The following is a 23,054-nucleotide window of genomic DNA, read 5'->3' on the forward strand; positions in this document are numbered from 1 at the left end:
ATATCTTTAAAAACCAGAACAAACCAGAAACAGCCCCCCCCCCCCCCCCCAAACCCCTCACACCTCTCTGATGATAGCAACAGTCACTCAAGCTTCCAAAACCAGAAACCAGCAGAGACTGGAAATGTGCATCCCTGAATGCCGTGCACATATTTGCAGTATGTTTTACTGATGTAATTAGTGTTCTCTCCATCACATAAAAGCAAAATCCCTAACAATTGCCTGTTCTAAATGGTTAGGATTTTCCGTATCGTGAAGTGCACTCTGCTTTGCCGAAACACTGCAGGAGTTTGGCCTTTCTCAAGCCTGGGTGGTCTGGTCACCTCTCCAGCCAGTGTTACATTATGGAACAAAATAAGGCCAATAGACCGGAAATATTACCTTCAAACAAGCTTTACATTATATATTAGCTTTTCATAAACATTTTTCACATTTCTTTTTCTTTCTTTCGTATTTTCTTCTTCTTTTTTTTTCTTTTTTTTTTTTTTAGACAGATATATGCATTTTATTTTCAGTATTAGCTTCATTTCAGGTTTGAAGCATTTGTCCTAATGCTTATTTCTTGAATTTGTGCATGGGGAGGGCAGATACGGGGGTTCTTACAGCATGTGAACAAAGGTTGCTAAGTCACTGACCATAAATGAAATCAACAAATTTGTATGTCTCTGTGTGCTGTCTGTGTCTCGGTGGAATTAAGCAGCAGCCTTAATGCATAAGCATACAACAGGATGAAAATGGGGTGGGGGGAGAGAAAAAGAAAAAAAAAAATCACTATCCCAGGTAAAAATATTTTATATCTGTAACTTGGGAAGACAGAGGGGAATGCTCAAAAGCTCATGGCATGTACCAAATCATCTTGCTTCTGGCACTCTCTCCTTCACCAAAATCTTCCACTGTATGTGGAACTTATTCTAATATAGAAAGCTTGATTTGACCCAGTCCTATTAAAATAAATCCTTTATAATTGCTAGATACAAGGTATTAATGTTGTGTTCACAAATCAGTAACATTTAAAAAGCAAACTATGCATGACAGATCCATTAAAGCGTTCAGCCATTTATAAACTTCATAAAATTGCCCATCTGCCTGAAAGATGCATGAGCTCAATTTGGGAAAACAGCACATACAGAAAGGCCCCCAAAGTTGACTGAAATGTCTGGATAGTGATTTCTGAGAGCAACAATAATATTCCTTTTCAAGCTAATCAAAATTATAATTGTATTTTTTGTACAGAAGATTTGTAGCTAGACAATTCCATACGTCATTAATGCCTCCTGTGAGACATCCAAGATGCACAGAGCAATGAACAAACACGCATAAGTACACTTTTGATTTTTGACTGCACAAAATAAGAATCTGCATAAACACATACAACACTAAACAAAATAGATGCTTTTGGCAACAGCCTTCATTTATGCAGGATAAATAAATTAAATAAATACAGATGATGGTGGAACTGCTTGCCATTAGCCAGGAAAGAATCATCAGAAACAAATGCTCTCAAATTATGTATTGTGTTATCTCAACAGAAAAGCATCAAGATTAAATGAATACAAATGAATTGCAGCTCTTTTAATACTCATAGAAAATATTCTGTAAGCTTTTTTTTATGTTTGTTTTGACAGAAATAGAATATACCAGAGCTTTAATGGAAACTGAAATTATTTTCTGTTCTATTCTGTCTGAAGCAAGGTCAGAATAGCTATTAGAGCTCTTTAAACATTTCTGATTTTGTCAGGGTTACCAAATTAATAGGACAGGACAAACCTTTGTTCCTCACATATAAAGCTTTGAAGGCATTAATTTGCTAAACTCATTACAGGACTTTTCTTTCTCTAGGTTGTGTTAAGATTTGAAAATTAAACACTCACTAGGAATCCCACATATAAGAAGCAGCCTAGAAAAGACACCAGCATTTAATCTGGAAAAAATTGCATATAGTTAGCAACAAAATCAACATTCTACCAGAGAATTTATTAGAAGCTACTATCTACACCCAGTATTTGACTGTAAGGGCTTTTACAGGCCAAACCACAGTGTTTTACTACCAGAACTCTGGGTTTAAAATTCTCTTACAAGTGATCATCATTTCCTGCTTTGGTCATCTCATAGTTTTCTTTATACTACCCACCTTTATTTCTTACCTTCACTTGGTACCAGTGAATGAACAAGAAAATAACTGCTCATTTTTACTATTGGTAATATATTTGGAATAATGTTAGCAGATCTCAGGCTTGCCAATGATTTGCAAACAGGAGGGGAAGAAAACTCCAAAGGACAAAACAAACCACTAAACATTTATAATATGGTAAAATAATGTAAAAGGTTTTCTGAAGTTATGTTCTTTAAGATGCGTAAAACGTATCTCATGGCATGCACAATGGTATTGCCTGTTCTTTAAGGATGTTACGATTTTGCTTGGTGATTATAAGCCTACTTGAAGGTCTGCATTCAAGAAAGGGGAAAGACATTTTTAAAGTCTACTTAGCTGAACTCAAATGCTGCAATTAAGACAACCCTGACTGTAACAAACTACCATCTTTGGAAAGACTACTAGGATGTTAATTCAAAAGCTTGTCACACCTTATTAAACTGCATTTAACTTTGAAAACAAAGCTGCTAGCCCTTTCTGTGTACAATGAGAAGATAATGAGTTATTTAAAGTAAGGATAACATTAAAACAACAGTCAGGTATGAAAGAGATCATGAATAAATTTTAATTTTAAATTAAGTTTCTAAATAACAGACAACTAATGTTTGGCAAGAACTCTTTATGTTGATATTAGAGCAAAACCTAGTTGATTAGGTCATGAAAAATAATACTATATAACATCTCAGGCCTGTAGTCCTGATACCTAATATTGAACCTGAACCACCCTGAAAAGAAAATTTGATCTGTTTAGATGGACTGTTTGCAAGAGGTCCAAAGCAATGGACTTCAACTGCTATCTCACATCATCTGACTACAGGTTTTCATGCTGAACACTTTATTCAGGAGACATATCATCCAAAGATGTAAAAGTTAATTAACATCTCCACTACACTACTCACTGTAGTTGTGGAAGTAATACATTTGGAGTACTAGCTAAGAACTGCTAAATGCCAATGAGATTTCCAAGATCACCTAATTCATACCATCAACTTTGACATTTTAAAAAAGTAACTAAAAAAAAGAATTTTCTTGAAACTTACAACACTAGAAGAAAGGAAAGAATGTAGGGAAATGTGTAAGAACTATATCTTTTCCAATTTTTCAGCTACTAATATGCATCTTTTCCAGTTCATTAATTACGATAGCTGAAGAAGGTAACCATGAGCTAATTGTTCAAGTCTCTTGTAAAGTTGTTTAATGTATCACTGCAATATAATAATGCTTTTTCGAGTGGAAAGTAAACAGCTGATGTTTGAGAGAAAAGGCAATGTAGAAACCAATGTTTACTCAGGTTTAGAAATATTCTTTCCTATTTATGAGATCAAATTTGAGTATTCCACATGAAGAATTTTATAATAATTTAATTTCAGCCATAATTCAATTTAACCTTAAAGAAATGTAAATCAAAGCTGAGATGCATAGTAGAAAAAAAAAAAAGAACACAAAACTAGAAAGCATTCAATTCACTACACAAATAAATATGCTTCTAGTATTTCAAGATTCCTCAGAGTGAATATTCTAATTTATTTCCAAATCTACTTCAGGTATCACGTGACAACAAGTATGGCATAAACATTTTTAGAAGTTGACACACAGAGGACACAATCTTGCTAAGTATAGGCTGCCCATTGGTTCTTATCTCAAAAATTCTTTGCACATTCACACAAGAAAGGGATGCAACCTACAGCCATCAGCATGTTGCACACCCAGCAAGCTTTTCCTAGGGTAGGCAAGCCAAGAAAGACTCACCAATACAGAGCTTGCAGAAACACAACCTTCGTATTCTGACTCCACAAGTACTCAAAAGTGAATTTGCTCATCTATTATAACCAATTCAAGGAACTATGTGAAAATAAAGATTTGTTTTCATATTAACATTGCAGGACTGGACTTTTCATTTTTACAGCTGAGTTGTATTTGAGTTGCCTGAGTGCAGGCAGCACTGGGATGTGGGGGTATTCCTAGCTTTCTCCCACAGCAGCGACATTCCCAATTAGTACCATCTAGGTGAAGTCTACAATTTCAATTATTTGAAGTTCTTCCCGCTACCTTTCTCACAACGTGACAATATGCTTTTGCTCCAGCAAATGAAAAAGCATTTTGAGATGGGCTGCAGATGCCTTCAAGATAACTCTGAGCTGAACTCTCCTCAACCTCAGGGCAACCCTTTCTTTTCCCATTGGTAAAGCCATTCTGTCAAGTCAGAATGCCTTCAGCAATAAACTGCTATTGCAAGGTACATGAAGGAGCTGAAGGCAAAAGCCTGTACTCTGTCATTTCAGAATAAAAACCCCATAGAGAAATCATAAAATTAAATAATCAAAATTGAGAATGGACAGGGAAGAACAGAAAACTTGGTATTACTGATTCAGATCAGTTTATTCCAACTCATGCTTGGATCTTCTAAATTGTACTTGTTACCTGTTACACTGACAGTACTTTATTTTGACCAGAAGCAAGTCCAAGTTTAATAAAATTCAAATAACATCTGTGTGAGTGCATTATAGAGGAGATGAAAGAGGCATTTTATAGCTCAATATCCCAAGTATAAAAATGTAAATCCTGTGTTTAGTTAGATCTCTAGACACCATAGACATCTTGAAATTGTTTCATTTTCTATTTGGCCTTTTACTTTTTTTTTTTTAAAATCTCCTTTTAGATATAGTGATGCATTATTTTATCAACTTTGGATAAAAAGATTTTGACCCTATATGAGGGTCAGTCTCAATTTTTCTGATGTAGTGCACATGAAGCAGTAATATGCTAATGTTAAAGGCAACATTACTTCAAAATTTTGCTGCATTAAACTCTGCTCCTGTAAAGGTTTGCTTACTCTATCCTTGATACAAACAGTGCAGCTGAAGTTGCTGGGATCACTCTGCATTCCGGGATGTTACATTAAGCAGGGGTGAAGCCATCACAAATTTTTTAGGGAGTAGAAAACATTTATCTTTACCTTTGTATAACTACTTGACTGCAGCAATAGGTTTCCCAGGTGGTAAGGCTATGTGTTTCAGGTATAACTATTCAGCTATAAACCTCATCGGTATGTGGATTCACAGTTTCTTACACGTAATGTCTGTGTGAGTTAGGTCTAGTATTGCAAATACCTGCCAACACTGTGGTTAATGAGAGCACACTTAACTTGACAACAGTTTTCAAGATAGCAATGTCAGCTCTCTGAAGTTTACAGCTTTCAAATCACTAGGGTGTCAGCACCTACATTTGGGATGACTTTTGGATGACACCGATTCACTTGCAAGTCCTCTTTCTAGGTAACATGTCTACTGCAAGAATCATACTGTAATTGATAGGGTCACTGAGCAGCCATATTACTAACAGCTTATTAATCCTTGTAGCAAGGTGAGTCTGTATGCTTAATACTTCACAGAAGGCCCGTTTTATATCACAGGTAGAGACTGCTCCTTGCAAGTCACTTCCAGGTTCCCCAGTCTCCAGTTACTTTAAAAGATGGCAAGATCTGGCCTAGCACTTTCAGCTGATTGGAAACTTACTTCAGAGAACTGCTCCCTACTGATATAACAACACTTTTCACCACAAACTTCTCTGGCAGAGCTGTATTTTGGGTAAACCTAGGAAGGAAGCTGGGAAGAATAATAAAATTCCATTTGCAAAAGTATATGCTTGTTTAATTGCTGTTTTCATTGCAGTTCCACACAGACACTCACAGGGGTTTTTTGTTTGTTTGTTTTTTAAAAAAGACAATTTCAAATATTTCTACATCAAGTACCAAGCCTTATCCAAGGACTTTTATTAGCATTTATTTTCCTGTTACCCAACGTTTCTATTAACAATATCCAGCAGTTTGCTTCAGAAAGTTGTAACACCACACTCAGATTTTGCTGTTGGTATAGGAATAACGTTGGTCATTCTCAAAGTTCTTGCCAATATGATACACAAAATAGTGATGAAAAAGATAATGCAACTCCTCACGCCTTCTATTAGAGTAAGTGGGCTTCAAATTCAATGTTCACCGCTTGGTTTTATTTTCTCTCTCAGTTCTTATTCTCTCTCTCTGTTCCAAAATGAAGCGGATCTCTCTAGTCTGTACCAAATGACTAGTGTTCTCCAGAGGACTGTTGTATATTAAAGTCAGCTTGACTTAAGTGCACTGGTGTAAATATTGATGCACACGCACTACAGCGCTAACAAACTGTTTTCATCTGTAAAGCTGAAACAGAATTAGCCTTAATTTTTCAACTGAATTATTTCAGTTTAGTATGCAGTTACTCAAGGTGACAGATTCCTGTGCACCTTTATCCCATTCCTTTTTAAATCTCAACAGTTGTTAGTCTATCCTGCTGTATAGCAGCTGATTTCTGAAGTTCTCCCTATCCTATAAACTTCCAAGCATAGGATATGTCCTGTAGGTAGCAGAAAGTTGCATCAGCACAGCTCTCCTTTGGTAGATATTTATGCTGTATAACATAATGCCAGAGAGAGAGTTAAGCTAGCAGTTCCAAAAGCAGTCTAGTCTCATAAGCACAGCATTTATCCCCAGCTCATTGACCTTACTCAGCAGCAGTTTAGTACTTGTAACTTCATTTGGAACCCCCATTTTTAGTATAGGAATACCTGTAGAAGCAGGGATGCTCCTGCTTCTGCCTTTCTCCGCCCACTGTTTTTGGTTGGTGGTTTTTTTTGTTTGTTTGTTTGTTTGTTTTTTTTCCCTGCCAGAAAGGGATATTCTAATCACATAAACAATTCTCAGTATGCTCAATGTCCCATATCATCAGAGCATAAAGAACAATAACAAAACAAGCAAAACAAAACCTTTCACCATCATATACAAACCCAGTGATTTGTCATAAAATACTGCCATAAAATTACTTACATAGAATTATTTTTCTGTATTTATCACAGCTTTCTGAGAAGCCATACACAGTCCAGCAGCTGTTAACTTGCCATCAAGAGCAAGCGTGGTCCTCAGCCCCTCCATCTGCCACCACTGCTGCCTCCACACATACCACTGATGGCAGCTAGGCCCTCTATGACTTCCAGCATGTCTTGTCCAGGTTCTGACTTCTGTTCCTACCAATCACTTTTTAGTTATATCCTTTCTATTCAAAGGAAAGGAACATCATAGAATGTTTTCCTGGCTGCAGCCACTTTGGCCATACACAGCACCAGGAGGCAATCCCAGCCACCTTACCATAAACAGTTAATACTGCCCCATTCCTTCTCCTACTGTGTCTCTGGGAAAAGCACTAATGAGCTTTGTCCATGTACTCTTTTGGATGCGTTCAGCATGGATGCTGTTGGACGTGTTGTTTGGTGCCCCAGTGCCCACAGGCACACGCTTTTTTTGAGGAGAAGGGTGGTTAGTTTTCAGGAATGGACAGACACCTGAGTTCAAAAGTATAGTCTCTGGTACATAAAGGTGGAGAATTATTAAAGAAAAACAAATCCCTTGGGCAACTTTAAAGAGCTCAGCTTAAAATAAAAGTCATTGAGTGATTATATACCATCTTGAAAAACAGGCTCCTAAACTTAAGGAAACGGACAAAATTAAAAGCATTTTCTTCGGTAGAGGTTGACTTCCACAACATTACAACATCCTCTTCCAATTTTCTTTTTTAAATGTTGTGTATTTTGACGCCAACAGCAATTTCTGGAGAAGTGAGCTGTCATCATATCAGAGAAGTGCTGTCTATAGCAGAGGTTTACCTATGACAAGACAGCCATTCCTACAATATAACCTTCACTTTCATTTAATCACAAAAGTTATATCCAGCCATGATCTGAAGCCAAGCATCCATAAATTGGAATCACAGGTGACATGTTACATAAGCTAGCTTTCTACAAGCAAAATACAGGGAATTTCATATTCATGCAACAAATAGCCTGTACTTCTTGAGTGGGAGGTTGAGCAATCTGATATTCCAATAGAGCTGCTCTGCTTTTAGCACAAACTCTCTTACCCTACTGTTATTGTATAATATGACTAATATAATTTCCAGAACTACAATTAAAAAAACCAAACCAACAAACAACACCACCACCCCACCCCCCCCCCCCCCCGCCAACAAACACAAATCAGACAACCTCTGTAAGGCCAAAAAGGGTTTAGCAGGCTATTAGGGTAACTGGGCCATAGATCAGATCTTCCTCCACATTCACACAAAACAAAGCACATCACTGGCATTGAAATTCACTGACCAATTAAGTTGAGCTCTGATCAAGTAGTCACAGGTTGCTTTTGCAGACTGACTTGCACATTATTAATCTGGGCTATTCAGAGATCTCGCACAAAGCATATGGTGTCTGGTATGGGACAGTATGATACTCCCAAATGAGTAGTGGTGCAGAAAACAGAGCTAAGCAAGGGGACAGAGATAGGACAACATAACAGATGAAAAAATGAGAAGGGACTGGGCTATCAACATGAATGAAAAGTTCCCAGTTTGTCATTTTCCAACAAAACACCAGTTCATTGCCAGTGACAGAAACTAGTTCTGTCCTGCAAGAAGCTGTTGGCTGCTAAGTTTTCCTTTGTTTCTTTCCTTGGAAAATCTGACTGATTTTTTTGAAACTAAAAGACTGCACGATAATTGTTAACTGCTAATAAATTCATTGTTGGCTGTGGCATTGTTTATTTTTTCTTATAATAGGTGCTGTACCATAGTTAGAGAACTATGGGGTACGGTAAAAATGCTTGGTAAGTCAATTCTACATGCATGGGCACATGCTGTGTTAGTAACAGTTCACAGGCCTGACTATGCTAATAAAGTCATTAAAACACAAAAGGAATAACGGTTGATGTACAAACCTATCATGTGTTTGCAACCCACATGAACTGTTTAACTAATTAATTATGCAAATCTATGTTCCCCCAAAGTTTTAAAATATTAATCAACTTTTAGCATTCCTTTGTAAATGCAAGCTGTTCCATAACAGAACCAATGAAAAACTTGCTTCCTTTTTCATTTTGCCCTTTCCTCTAAAACTGCTGCCCTCATTCTGCTTCTTGCCATGTTTTCAGAGATACATCTCTGCCAACAGACTGTAACTTCAGAACAAACTATGTCAACAATAAACACCCCATCCCCAAATATAAACTTGCAAACCACCCCCCCCAGCCAATTTCAAAACTCCCTCACACACAGAAAAACCCCAACCCTCCCAGAAAAAAGACCAACCCAAAATCCATCACAAAGTCAGAAATATTCTGCGTACCTTAGTATGCAAAGGTATGCACATTGTTAAACTTTTCTGGAAAAGCTACGGTACTTGGACCTAGAACCGAGTTATTCAGTGGAAGTCTCTAGTGAAGGCCTGACTACTAAGTCAGTTGGGAAGAGTAAAAACATTCTTAAATTTAAGTGTCTGCCAGCATACAGCATAGCCAGGTTCCTTTATCAATAGCTTTCTGTGGCAACCTAAGTAGAAGTCTAATATTAACCTCTCTTTTATAGAGCTTTTTAAGTGACAACAAATTTTTTTCGTGTGTTAAAACTCCTATGAACTCTAGATTCAGTTCCCTTCCATCTCACCAGTTCACCACCATTTGGCCACTTGTGTTTACAAAGTAAATAAAAACCCGTTACTTTTGATGAAACAAAGAGCTCCACTAATTCAATTTTCTCCATCCCGTTCCTTCATAATTTTTAAGTATATAAACTCTCTATAAATTATATGAACAAAGATATTTTGCAACTCTTTTTACCTATATTTAAATAATCTACATTTCCTTCCTACTGTCACAGATGACTTTTTTATTCATGTAGATTTTTTATATTAAATTTGTCCATAACCAAATATTGCACTTCCAAATCTCATAACATTTGCTTACCTCCCTCTTATTACCAAGTCTCTAGTCTGCCTTATATTGATATTTTAAAAGGTGCAGCTGTCCTTTTACTTTTATAACATCTAAATGTCATAATTTACGGTGAACATTATGCATGAACTATCTAAAGTTTCTGGTTTTGGTCACAAAAGCCAAAGAAGTGAATATGAATAAAATGAAGGCACACAGGTAATTTTGCAGACAAACCAGCAAACTGCCGGGTACCTGGCTGGGCACTAAAACATTTTCATCATCTGTTATCAAAAGTTCTTTATGTGCATTTCAGTATTTATATTTGCATTAGTTAAGAAAACAAAAAAGCTCCAGCATTTTTATCCATCTTTTACACAGCTTTCAAGTTTCTACTTTTTCTCATCTACTCTATTTCTAACAGGGACTGGCTTTTCATAACAACTTCTTAGACTTTTGTAAAAAGGAAAAGTTTGATTAGTAGAACACCCTAGAGAAAAAACATTTGTCATTTAATCAGTACTATTAAAATAACAGTGTTATTGAAATATCACATTCTCACTTTCAACTATCTACAAACAATGTTCAGGTTCCTAGCAGAAAACTGTCTTTATAATACAAAGTTATGGAATAAGTATGGCATACACAATATCACTTAAATAGTATATGACTGATTTCACAAAAGAAAGTAACAGCCATTTGTCAGCTATTTGACATATGAAGCTTCATGAAGAAATTATACAATGAGAAAAAGGGATACAGATTTATCACTAACCACTATACTGCTTCAACACTGCAGGAAACTTTGCTTGCAATGATTCTATCAGTTTTGACAACAATTGAATACACTTATTTAATTTTTGACCTAATCTGTCTTCAACGTCTTTCACGCTGCTTTACTGCTCTCATCAGTCTAGGAAAAAGCAACTAAAGGGTGAAGGCCTAATAACTTTAAACTAGGCATCTATTCAATCACTTTTAAAGAAGATTATTTTATGAACTGGGAGGGGGATAGATATCAGTCAGCATTTTTTCAACATAAAATAACCCAACTGTATTACGTGTGGCCACTTCATGAAAAAGAAAAAAAGGCACAAGAAAACATGATATAGCCTCAGATAAGTACAGTTTAGAGGATCACAAATACAGGAATTAATCCTGCTTCAGATGTGCCAAAATGATTCACCTGACTTGAAATTCAATGTTACTGAATTCAGAGTAGAGATGCCAGCACATTTTTCTTGTGTGTTTGCTCTTCTTGAAACATACAGTAGCAAATATGCTCAAGTTCAAAACTGGCAACCATTCAAAAACACATTTCTGATCTTTAGCTTAATAATACCAAAAAACAGATAAGTAAATCTTCCTAATGGTACAACAGTTCTGGGCCCAGCTCCATACAAATCTTCTTAATAAGTTTCTTTCAGATTTTCAAAGCAGACACTTCTGTTAAGCATTTCCATGTTATATGAACCACTTCTTCCAGCTGAAAACTGTTCCACTGAAAAGTTAGATAGGTTTATATAACTGGAAATGAAGAAGATTTTGGAGATTTTTATAGTGTTATAGGAATTAATATTACAGGTAATATTTACTCCCAAAACACTTTCAGCCAGCAACAGAACCTAAGCTAGGGCAGGCAAGAAAGAGCAACAGAAGTTACAGTATTCCCTGTTTACTGGCATTAATTCTTTTCCTAATAACTGGGGAGTAGCTAAGCTTTCTAAAACATTAACACATTTAAAAGTGTATCAACAATAGTCAGTATGATTGTCATTAAAAAATGCTACAGTATCACCATATTGAGTAAGCATAGCCTCAATAGCTGCTGTCTCAGTATAAGAAGCATTTTTACTTGTCAGACACCTCAAAACCAATTTACAGACTTCCCTGTAAGTTGTTTACTACTAGGAAATTGTTTGCCTGCAGAAAAATTGTTGTGCTACTTTACACTTCTTGTTTTGAAAACTTTCATCCATGGTCTAGATTTTATAAACATAGAATAGCCAGAACTGTAGTCACTTTACAATTTCACTTAAATTGCATTACAGATAGAGAGGCAGTTCATCAAAGGACATACTGCAACTAAACCAGCAGATATGAGAGGGTAAGATAGATGTGTGCAGCATTAATCTTTCTAACCCCTGAAATACAAAGTTAAAAATCTTACAAAAATGATTCCACTGCAGCACTCTACTAATATTCCTCTTGTTCACCCAGGGGCTTCTCACAATAGTAGGTCAGAAATCTGCTCCTGTAAGCTCCTAACTGAGGCAAAGGTTTTACCTAAAACATTAGCAAAGAGCACAATTCTCTCTCTTTTGCTATCAATCTACTCGGAACAAGGCTCATATACACACTAGCAATTGTGTTTCAACAGAAACAACCAAAAAAGCCCCAAAGACCAAAGAAAAGTCAAAGCTCTTAATGCTTGAAGTCCTAAGAGATGTACTGAAATTTGAAAGAAAAAACTATTTGCCAGTTCCATATCATTGTTATGGATGAATTTTACCTAAGCAATTGTTAAATTTCATTTAAGGAACTCAGAGCATTCATTCCTTGTGTTGCATTCAAGAAGTAATGATGGCAGAAGTCATTAAGTGATTGCAGTTTTCTTAATTTTACTATGTATAGATGATGTAAACTTTGATTAACTATTCTAAAGCAGTTTTTCACATTCCATTCAAAAGAGTCTCATTTCTCTGTATGGCTATTTTGTACTAGTACACGAAGCTGTCTAACTCAATAAAATTCCAGGATTAAAATCTAATGAGTTGCATCCAAAATGGTCAAAGTTAATAGGTTTTCTGAGTAAAAGCGAAGCCTAAGGAAAAGATGTTGAAACACTAAAATTTGCAGTATTTCAGAAATAATATATTCAAAATGCTATATTAATAAGGGCCAATGAACAGTTCACAGTCTCTTCCCTTTGACATGAATTTCAGTATTCATGCAAAGTAAAACAAAAGCAACTTATACAAGTTTATTCCAGCTAACAATCAAACAGCATTTCAAGGCAAGAAGTCCAGCAGGTACGGTCTCTTCACCTTCTGCTTGCCTTTAGTTTCTCTATGGACCACACTGCATCATAGATTTCAAGTTAAAACAAAACTGGTTGGGCCTTACCTCTGTCACTGAAGTCATCCACAAGAATGATTTCTGCTATCAGGCTGTCTGGAGTGCGGTTGATAATACTGTGTATTGTTCGCAAAAGTGAAGTCCAGCCTTCATTATGAAATGGGATAATTATGCTAGTATTTGGTAGCTTTTCCAAGTACACCTTGTGCTTACAGCTGGAGAGACAAGAAAATAATTGTATAAGCATACTGAAAAGTCTAAGTCAGCATATCCTGCTATCCATTTGGGCCATTCAACCATCATGGTTTCTGGCATAAAATCTAACAGTATAATCAAGCAGCACTTTCATGTGACAATAACTAGCTCATTTAAAATATTTATATTGCTTACAACATACAATAAATTTGTACAATTACAAAATTTAAGTGGAATGAATAAAAAATTTAACTAGCTGGAATTAGATTGTTTTCCTTAATTAGAAACTTTTTCCTGCAAAATGACAGAGGACACATCTTCTATGACATTATTTCCAAAAACCAAATCCTCTTATCAGAAAGAATTGTGAAACATAATATGAAACAAGAGAAAATCTGAAATGATCCTTCTTTTGTCCATAGCAGACAAAATTTGTAAAAACAGTCTACTGTACTAAGAGACAAACTCCAGAAAACAATTCAGTATTATCTTGGGTGACATGTGCTTACAACATGCAAAACAACAACATCCACAAATAAAACTCCAACTTCACAACTAGATACCCAAAATGATTGCTGCTATTAAATACAGAGATAAAACAACATGTGATTCTGAAAATGCAGATTGATACAAGAAAGAAAATGTAAATAACCTTTCATTTTTGGAAGGAAAGCACTGCACCTTCAGCACCTTAATTCAACAGCATCTATGTAACATCAGTGCTTAACCTTACAATTTTCAATATTGTGTTGTTTACACATTTGAGCAAAACCCCATTCTTTAAAAATAAATAATGGCCTTGCAATTCAGTGTCTCTTAATAGCTGAAAATATTTCATGAATAATGTTTAGGTTACTGAAACTGATAGGATCTCCTCTTTCATGTTTTGTTGAAAAAGCGGGAAAAGGGACACATTCCTCTGTTGTTACCATGGCATGGCATTTTCAGCTCTGGGGACAAAGTAACTGAACGATTTCTCATTCCCCAAGAGAAAGTCGCACCCTGATAAAGGTATCCCTCCAAGCAGAAACATGTCAGTTTTGTGATAAACAAACAAAAGCAACAAAAAAAGGAAAACAGTTTAGACCTGCAGCTTGTAGGTTTAAAAAAGCAGATATCTTTGCTGATTTTCAGAAAGAAAAATTATGCATATCAAATACTGCTGTAGGTTATAATGTTGATTTACATATATTTGCAGCTTAGTTTGCATTTCCACTTTATAAATGTCACTTAGAAATCAATATTTACCAATTTATTGTACAGCTACTACACTGAATAAATGTTCCAAAGAAATAATAAAAACTCATAGCTACTACAGCTATATTTGCAAAAGATTAACTGTTATGTAGTTGTGAATAAACAACCAAATTTTTGGATGCTTTCCTAAAAAATAAGATTTAAATTTTTAATTCAGACATTTCTTCTTAAAATGTGGCAATAATTAATTTAATGATAAACCATTTGCAAAAATAATACCTTTTGAAAATCTTAATAAGCAGTTTGCTGGTAGAACATATATGCACACTGGAAAAAGGATAGTTACTTTGCAAGAATGTGAAGTTTTGAAGAAAACAGTGCACATTACCTAGTGACAGAAAAGTCTAAGTATATATTCTAACATTTTGGGAGGAAAAATATCCACTGCAGCAATAGAGTTCAGTAAAAATTCTTTTTCTTATCTGTAGGAAGAAGTACAACAAAGGAAGCCCATTATTAATGTGTAGCTGTTTCAGCTGGCAAATTAAGAAAACCACCCACCAAAACCACCACCTACTGTTGCCAGCTGTTTGCCAACAGTGATGCTTCTTGGACTAGAACAAGTGCAACTACTATACATACATGCAATTCTTACGCTATTTTTGAAAGCAAGATTTTTTTCCTTTAGCATTTTTAACTCCCAATAAGTATGATTTTAAAACCAGTAAGTTCTCCATCTCCATAAAACACCAAGCCAACAAACAAAAGCCAAAAATACCACACAAAACCAAGCAAAAGAACGCCATGTGTCAGACTACAACTTCTAAAGGGCAAGGGGAAAAAAACCAAAACCACACAAAACCACCCAAATATATCAGAATGTTGTTTCTTTTTAAAAATGTTGCCCCTCCTGTATAACAATATACCTTTTGCAAGAGGGTATAATGAAATGTGTATTTGCATGGTCAATAGTGTAACCTTAAGTGTATACAGATGGGGAAGGTAATTGCATTTGGATATTCTTATCGATGGTTTCAGAGTAATTGCATATTTTAAGTGATGAGAAGCAACACAGATGGACTTAGTTTAAAACAATTTCATTCTTCCTACAGAATAGATTGCTCTATGACCCCTAAGAAAGCACCATGCTTAGAAGACAGAAGAGGAAAATATCTTACATTTTCTTAACATCTCCATCATTCCACTTTGACCTTTAATCCTCATTTATATTTACTTTTACTTTGATAGTCATTGCAAAGGTACCTGGCTATATGTGAAGTGATTTCTAGTAAGAGCCACAAACCACCAAAATGCCCTTTTCCTACTTTTCTCAAAAAAAGCTCGTCAGATTCTCAAATTCATAGAAATGAAACCTTAAATTTTCATCATCTTCCATTCTTAAGACAGTCTGTTAGGTTTCATAGCGGTGGCCTACCTGCCTTTCTTCAGCAAGTTAAACTCTGCTCATTTTCAGCCCCTTGCTCTCTGACATGAGACTCTAACTGTAACAGAAGATTACTATGTTTTAGAAGGCGTAGCACAGAAATTTGTTTTATTTGAAGTTCTATTCAGCATTATCTATAGCAGAGTATAGCTGGCTCTGTGCTGTGATGATAGGCTGCAGGACAAATCTGATGGAAGCTGTAACACTCAGGAAAGGCCCATGAATTGCAATAAAGATGCAGTTAGACATTCACTGCTGAGACATTGGATTTACCAAGAGAATAATCATATAAGCATACAGCATTTGTTCAAAGTCCATCAGTGTGGTTCTTTATATCCTGCATTTTAGGAGTGATGCCAAATACCCTGGCTGCAAGAAGACTACTTGGAAGCACAGATATTGCTTCTTGTAAGCCTTTAGTAGTCTTTGAAATAATGATCGGTTTTTTGTGCCTAGAACAAAGAACTAGTGAAGTCCATAGTCATAAGCTATTATTATATTTAAATTTATTAATGGTGCCTACAACATAGAATAAACCAGTCTAGATAGATGTATGATTTATGTATTAAACAGAAAAGATAACATTTTTATATGCAATAGTAACTGACATCAATCCATAAATCTTGACATACATAGATTTAGCTTATCTAATATTTCAACTCATCTGTGTTTTACTGATGAGAATGATGTTTAAAATCAAGAAGCATCAGCAAGTTATCATAAAAGCTACTAGAAAGATACTTTTACCATTAACTGCAAAAATTTTTGTATCAGCATCAAAGATTTTTAGAACTGTTCTTTGAACACTAGTTCATTCTGTGGTGTGCATTTGGAGAGGTGCTGACAAAGTCTGAGCATAGCTTCAAACTAACCTTGTTTTATTATTTATGCTGGTTCCAAGGTTCTAACCTATGTCTTGGTAAATAACTATTGCATTTTTCAGTACTATGAAGTCATACTTTCAAGCCTACATGCTTTTTGTTCTCACCAAAATAATCCTAACATGATAACAGTTTTTTAAGCATTCCCAAGCAAAATACAGACCCTGATTTCAATATGTCTAGTGTCTAAAATTAATTTGGTTAATATAATAGCTTAACTACCCTGGGGAATGAATGTTTTAAAAGTGAGATTCTTGATTCTCCAAAGAAATGAGAAATTATAATTCCAGAGTCTTTCATATTTCCTGAAGAATGCAATCTGACCAAAATTTATTAGAATAAAAAATAAAGCAAGGTTTACTGTAGAAAGGAAAAATGCTATGTATAAAAGATTACCATTACCATCCAATTTTAACAGCGTTTAAATGAGCACTAATATTCATTAGGTAAAACTTTTTGAATTATGGTATACATATTAAATGAAACTGAACTGACTTCCTAGAGAAATATTACAAATACTGCTAAGCAAAATAATTTTATTTTCCAAAGCCTCACAATTTCAGCGGAAAATTTTGCAAACTTGTATCGATTTAGAAATTGATAGTACTTGCACACATGAACTCCAATTGTCAGCCTCCGCCTGAAGACACTGCAACTTACTTGCACACTTTCAACAAATGTAGGCACTATGTGGACAGTGTTATTCAGGTAGTTCGAACGGCAGAACAAAGTGTCCAAAGAACACATTGTATTTTCATTAAAGCTTGGAATACTGGGAAATGCACAAAGGCCTGGAAATAAATCCTAAAATTGATATTCAAAAAAGGGTAGTAGATTTAAGACAGGCAGATAGGTGGATCAGACAGTTTCAGTCAAGTAAAAGTTTGCTCCAACATCTAACTCAGCATAGAAAAGACTGTAACATAGTTGATGTCAATCAACATTACTTTCTGCTATCCTTTTCATTACCAAATCATAGTGCAACTGATAAAGGCAGATGTATTACTGTAGAGCTTTAGTATCACATCATATTCTGATTAAGGAATTAACACCACCACCACACCCCCCCTCCAAAAAAAAAACAACCCAAAAACCAGTCGGGAATTAAAAAAAGGCTGCAACTACTAGGTCTTTCCAAATAGTTTTCAGTAATAGTGTATTATTTGTTATTTTTAGTTTGTTTCCATCAGGACCAGTTTTTGCCTAGTGGTATTTTCATCTGGATTAACTTTAACAATAACTCAGAAGTTTGCAGTAACAAGATTGATTTGAATGGTAAGTGAAGATAAAGACAGGTCATTTGACTCAGATAACTTGATTCTGTATTGTGGGGGACTGAAAGAGTAAATGTCTCAAACATTGTGTTGGGGCAAGTTCTGCTTAACAAGGAACCCTGCACAGCAAGGAACCCATGTGAAAAGCAGTCCATCAGCACCCACCAGCAACAGGAGGGGGAGGCCTTGCTGGAGGGTGCACAGCTCCCTGTTCTGATACCCTGTTCTGATGTGCTGAGCAGGACAGCTCACCATGCATGGCCAAAGATCACGTCTGCAGGGAAGGGGAAGCTACTCCCCAGACGACCCCCCGAGCCCATGGCCCAAAGACTACCTCATTAGCCTAATGAGTTCAAGTGCCCGACCAAAGGAGGGGCAAGGATGATAAAAGGACACAAACTGAAGTCCCAGACATGCAAGCCCACCAGAACTGGACCCCTCGGATGACTGAATCAACACTAGACCCAGGACCGGTGAAATTTTTCTCCTTCTGTCTTGTTCTCGCTTTCCTTTTCCATAATCCCTACACCTAATCCCTTTAAGACATAAAACCATTGACCAAGTCTGGGACTAGGAGTGGATCCAGCCTCCCCTAGGCCCTTCTCTGAGAAGGAGTCTATTAGGCAAGGGGGTCTGCTCTGAACCTCGTGACTCAATGGGAGGGATCTCCTTATTTCCTGAATTGATGTATATGGTTACCATGGGTTACACGGTTTACTGAGATGGTTCCTGTGGTGGGTTGACCCTGGCTGGGCGCCAGGTGCCCACCAAAGCCGCTCTATCACTCCCCATCCTCAGCTGGACAGGGGGGGAGAAAATATAACGAAAGGCTCGTGGGTCAAGATAAGGACAGTTTAATAAAGTGAAAGCAAAGGTCGCGCGCAAAAGCAAAGAAAACCAAATAATGTTATTCTCTACTTCCCATCAGCAGGCGATGTCTGGCCACTTCTCGGGAAGCAGGGCTTCAGTACGCTTAGTGGTTGCTCCAGAAGACAAAAATGCCCCCCTTCCGTCTCCCTTTACTTAGCTTTTATATCTGAGCTGACGTCATATGGTATGGAGTATCTGTTTGGTTAGTTTAGGTCAGCTGTCCTGGTTATGTCCCCTCCCAAGATCTTGCCCTGCCCCAGCCTGCCTTTGAGGGGAGGGCAAAAATGTTGGGGAGACAGCCTTGATGCTGTGCCAGCTCTGCTCAGCAGTAGCCAAAACACTGGTGTGTTATCAACACCTTTCTAGCTACTGATGCAGAGCACAGCGCTACGAGGGCTGCTATGGGGAGAATTAACTCCATCTCAGCCAGACCCAATACAGTTCCATACCAATTCCTGTTGTGAGAAGCCCCGCCACCTGCTGATACCTCCCAAGTTCAGTTTGCTTCTGCCATGAATAAAATGTTTAACTGATCGTTTGGTGTCATTTCATCTTAATTTAGTCTGAGAGAATTCTGAATTCAATATGACTCCCTGGTCTGTCCAGTCCAGGTCGTGACATGTATATGTTGTGAAATGGCTCGTTTAAATGAAACATTAGTATAAACGTACACAAAGCATCAGAAGGAAAACCTCCCATGAAATTTGATAGCTTTGCCTATGGGACCGAGGGCAGAAAACTAAATCAGTCTACCTGAAAATAGTACACCAAATTGATTTTTCGCTTCAGCTTTGATCACAATAATTTCCATGAAAGTGTTCTCAGTAATCAGTCCTGGCTATGTATGTATACTCAACATCATGCCCATACTGATAAGAGGATAAATATTTAAGGATGCTAAGAGCACATTATTTGACTAGTTTTCCACTGTTTTCATTATATTTTTTCCCACTTTCATCCTTACCTCCATACTTGTCTTTCCTCAGATAACCAAATAGCTCAGTAGAATTTTTCATGTTTAATGTTTGAGGTAGCATTCATTCACTTTGCTCAGAAACACATCAAGTTGTACTTGAGGTATAGGTCCCTGTAAGTTAAATTGCTAGAGTTAAGAAACCTTACACTACCTCTTCCTCAGCTTCCCTTGTTCAGTTACATGACTAATGCAGCCTCCTCATCAATGGTTGGTAAGTGACCATTTACAGAACTGAAGGCTTAATTGCTCAATGTTTGATGTTGTCTTCTCCAAACTATTCTGAGATCCCGATCAGTCATTTTAGCTAGGTATATGCCATGCCACATCATCAGCACCTGGTGCAGTGGAACAGCAGGCACCTGCACATCCTGTGGCACATCCTAACTGAACAGACCCAGGTCTTCCCCAGAGGGCAGATTTGGGATTACTCCTAATTTTATAGACTGCCAGACTAGGGTTGTGAATTCAAGCAGTTTGCCCATTTCACAGCCAGGACTGGAACCCAACAATGTATGGGAGTGTTACTCTTTTGTTCATACACCACACAGTCTCATCATACACATGTAATATGCCAACTCTTCTCTTAAGAGCTTCAAAAGACAGCAGCTTTCAGTGATTAGGACTCTTCTACTTATACTACTAATCTTCTTCCGTTAATCTCACAGAACCTCTACTCAATACTCACTTTCTTGGAGGCAGGGACTCCATCTTACTACTGACTTCCACAGTGACAACATTTTGATCTTGGTTATGGCTTCTAGCTACTATGTAATTGTAGGAATATTTGTATCAGATATGCATGCTGTACTGATACACCTATTCTCTTTCCTCCTAATAAGCCTGAAGATATAACTAATACACAAGTTACTCCTAAGGATGTCTCCTCCACCCCTAAATGCACACACAGTAACTGCTTGCACTCAGTCAGAAAAGATCATACAGAACAAGGGAACAACCTAGCTTACCATTACTCCATATGGAAAGTTAGCTATTAAACCAAAATAATTTGCTTCTGCAGTATAATCCTACTGCAATCTGGTACCATTATAAAGGCAAACTGGAAAATGGAAGTCCATTGTGTTCTCTAGGTGGACTTTTTTTTAAATTTAAAGAAGGCGTGTAGTTCAAATTTTTTGTATTTTTAAACCATGCACTTGCCCTAGACACTTAAAAATGCAGAACTTGTCAGAGTTCAGTCAAATAATAACTAGTCTTGTGGTTGTACTTTTCAAAATGAATAAATGGCTGCCATCAGAAGAGATTATTTTAAGACCTTGGAAAGCAGGGTCTTTTATTTCAGAAGTGCAGTATTCAAATGACTGAATTGACAAGTTAGGAGGCAGTAAGGGGATGAATAAACAACTGTACGTATCTAGGACTCATGGCAGGAATACTATTCAAGGAGGAGAAGACCCTGACAATTGAAACTAGAAAAGCGCTCCTACTCAGCATAAGCATTTTCTGCTTAAACTTAATAGAGTACTATAGATTGACCTTAATAAAGTACTTAGAGATGCTTTCCTAAAGATGTGTCTTTTCTTGCATTTGAACATCACATATTCAAGTGCAGCACACCAGTACTTATTTGTGGAACAATGCTCAATAATAGGTTCAGTAGCTAGAGGTTAAGAGAAATACAATTTCTTAGCATAAATGTTAATAGATTTCTGCAAACTTATTAAACTCTTAAAGCTCAGAATAATTTCTGTGTTAAGTTTGAAAATTGTTTACAAATGTCTTGGTAGAAATACCTAGGAAGACATAACCATGACGTCATCCTGCTAGGCAAATAGTTCACGCCTGTATTTTCTTACTGAAGTTATTATATTAGCATTCAGAACAAAAGGAGTTTAGAAGAGGAGAATGTACAAGGGGCATTATGCATTTCCCTTGCACAAATCTTCAGAATTATTAGATAACATTAGCAATGTGGACTTAGCCAGAAAAATATTTTATAGACACAAACACTTGTGTATGTATGTATGAAAAAACTGGCACCAAATGATGAATTTGTTGATGAATTGAATACAATGACATTTTCAAGATTATTATAATGAATCAAAAGTTAAGAACCTTAAATTACACTTTCAAATACTGCTATCCTTGATCAACCTTGTCTTTCTTTCCATGAGATTTACAGAACTTAATAGCTGATATTTCTTATCAAAGAATAATACTACATCATTAAATTTGTGCCTTAGAGACTTTCAGATGAGATTTTTTAAAAACAGAGGACCTATCTACCAGAGCATGAGCTGTTTCCAAATTAATTTTCTAAGCAGTAAGTACCTCTTCACTATCTCTGGACAAAAAAAATCTCCTTCCTATCTCCCTTCCATATTAGATACATTACTAAGCACTGATCATATGTATGATTCAAGTATGTTGTTTTTCAAAACAGTAATAAACTTGGAAAGCTGCACAATACTGTTTGTTATACACACCTACCACAAAGTAACCAGAAAATGGCTACTATGAAATTAAAGTTCTTTACAAAAAGGTAGAATTTATTTGTAAATAATTTGTATAGTGAAAAATGTTAAATATACATAACTGACAAAGTGGAACATTGTACCAGCTTTGTATTTGACATGCTGTTCCTACAGTTTTGTTATCACACTGGGCATTTGGCTCCAGAAGTTCAAGGCTTATTCATAAAAACAATACACCGTCACCCTTTAACTTACTTTAAAACACTTAATATTGATTTAGTTAGTCTTTTGAGATACAGAATTCTGCTGGGTTGAAACAAGAGTCAAAAACAGTTTCTGAATAAAACAATTTTAGAGTCAGCTTCAAAGTTGCAGGGAGACTTTTAGAAGATTAAAAGAAGAGTAAGAGGTTCCTCTATTCCTGAAATACTAACCTGCCTGAGGAAGAAAAAAAAAAATCTCACAGAAACACCTGGAAGCTATTTGCAGCAGGCACTAATAAAATACAACTTGACAAGAGGACCACTCATAAAAAGACAGGGAGTGAAAAGGAGTTACAATTACACTTCCTTGTTATTCACTACTGAGAGTCCTAAGACTATTATGATTTCATTTTGCAGGTTAGCCTACTCTACTGGGCAGAAATAAAGAAATAGCATCCTTTACTTCAAGGTATAGGGATAGTTCTGTTTAATTCTCCGATGAGTTTATAAGTAGGAAAAAAAAAATCCTGAAACATCATATTAGCTTAAGAAAAGATGCAGAACTGCAAGAT

The 23,054-nt window shown here is 36.3% G+C and overlaps 1 protein-coding gene across 1 annotated transcript in view; it reads right to left on the reverse strand.

Moving 5' to 3' along the window:
• The window catches only part of GALNTL6 (polypeptide N-acetylgalactosaminyltransferase like 6), a 505,591-nt gene that overhangs the window by 270,189 nt on the left and 212,348 nt on the right, over positions 1–23,054 (reverse strand). Inside the window, exon 4 of the mRNA XM_075028453.1 lies at positions 13,059–13,225. Within this exon, the coding sequence (XP_074884554.1) occupies positions 13,059–13,225 (167 nt within the window). The remainder of the gene's footprint in view (positions 1–13,058; positions 13,226–23,054) is intronic.

The sequence above is a fragment of the Buteo buteo genome, chromosome 1 (genome assembly GCF_964188355.1).
Source record: "Buteo buteo chromosome 1, bButBut1.hap1.1, whole genome shotgun sequence".
NCBI classification, from domain to species: Eukaryota; Metazoa; Chordata; class Aves; order Accipitriformes; family Accipitridae; genus Buteo; species Buteo buteo.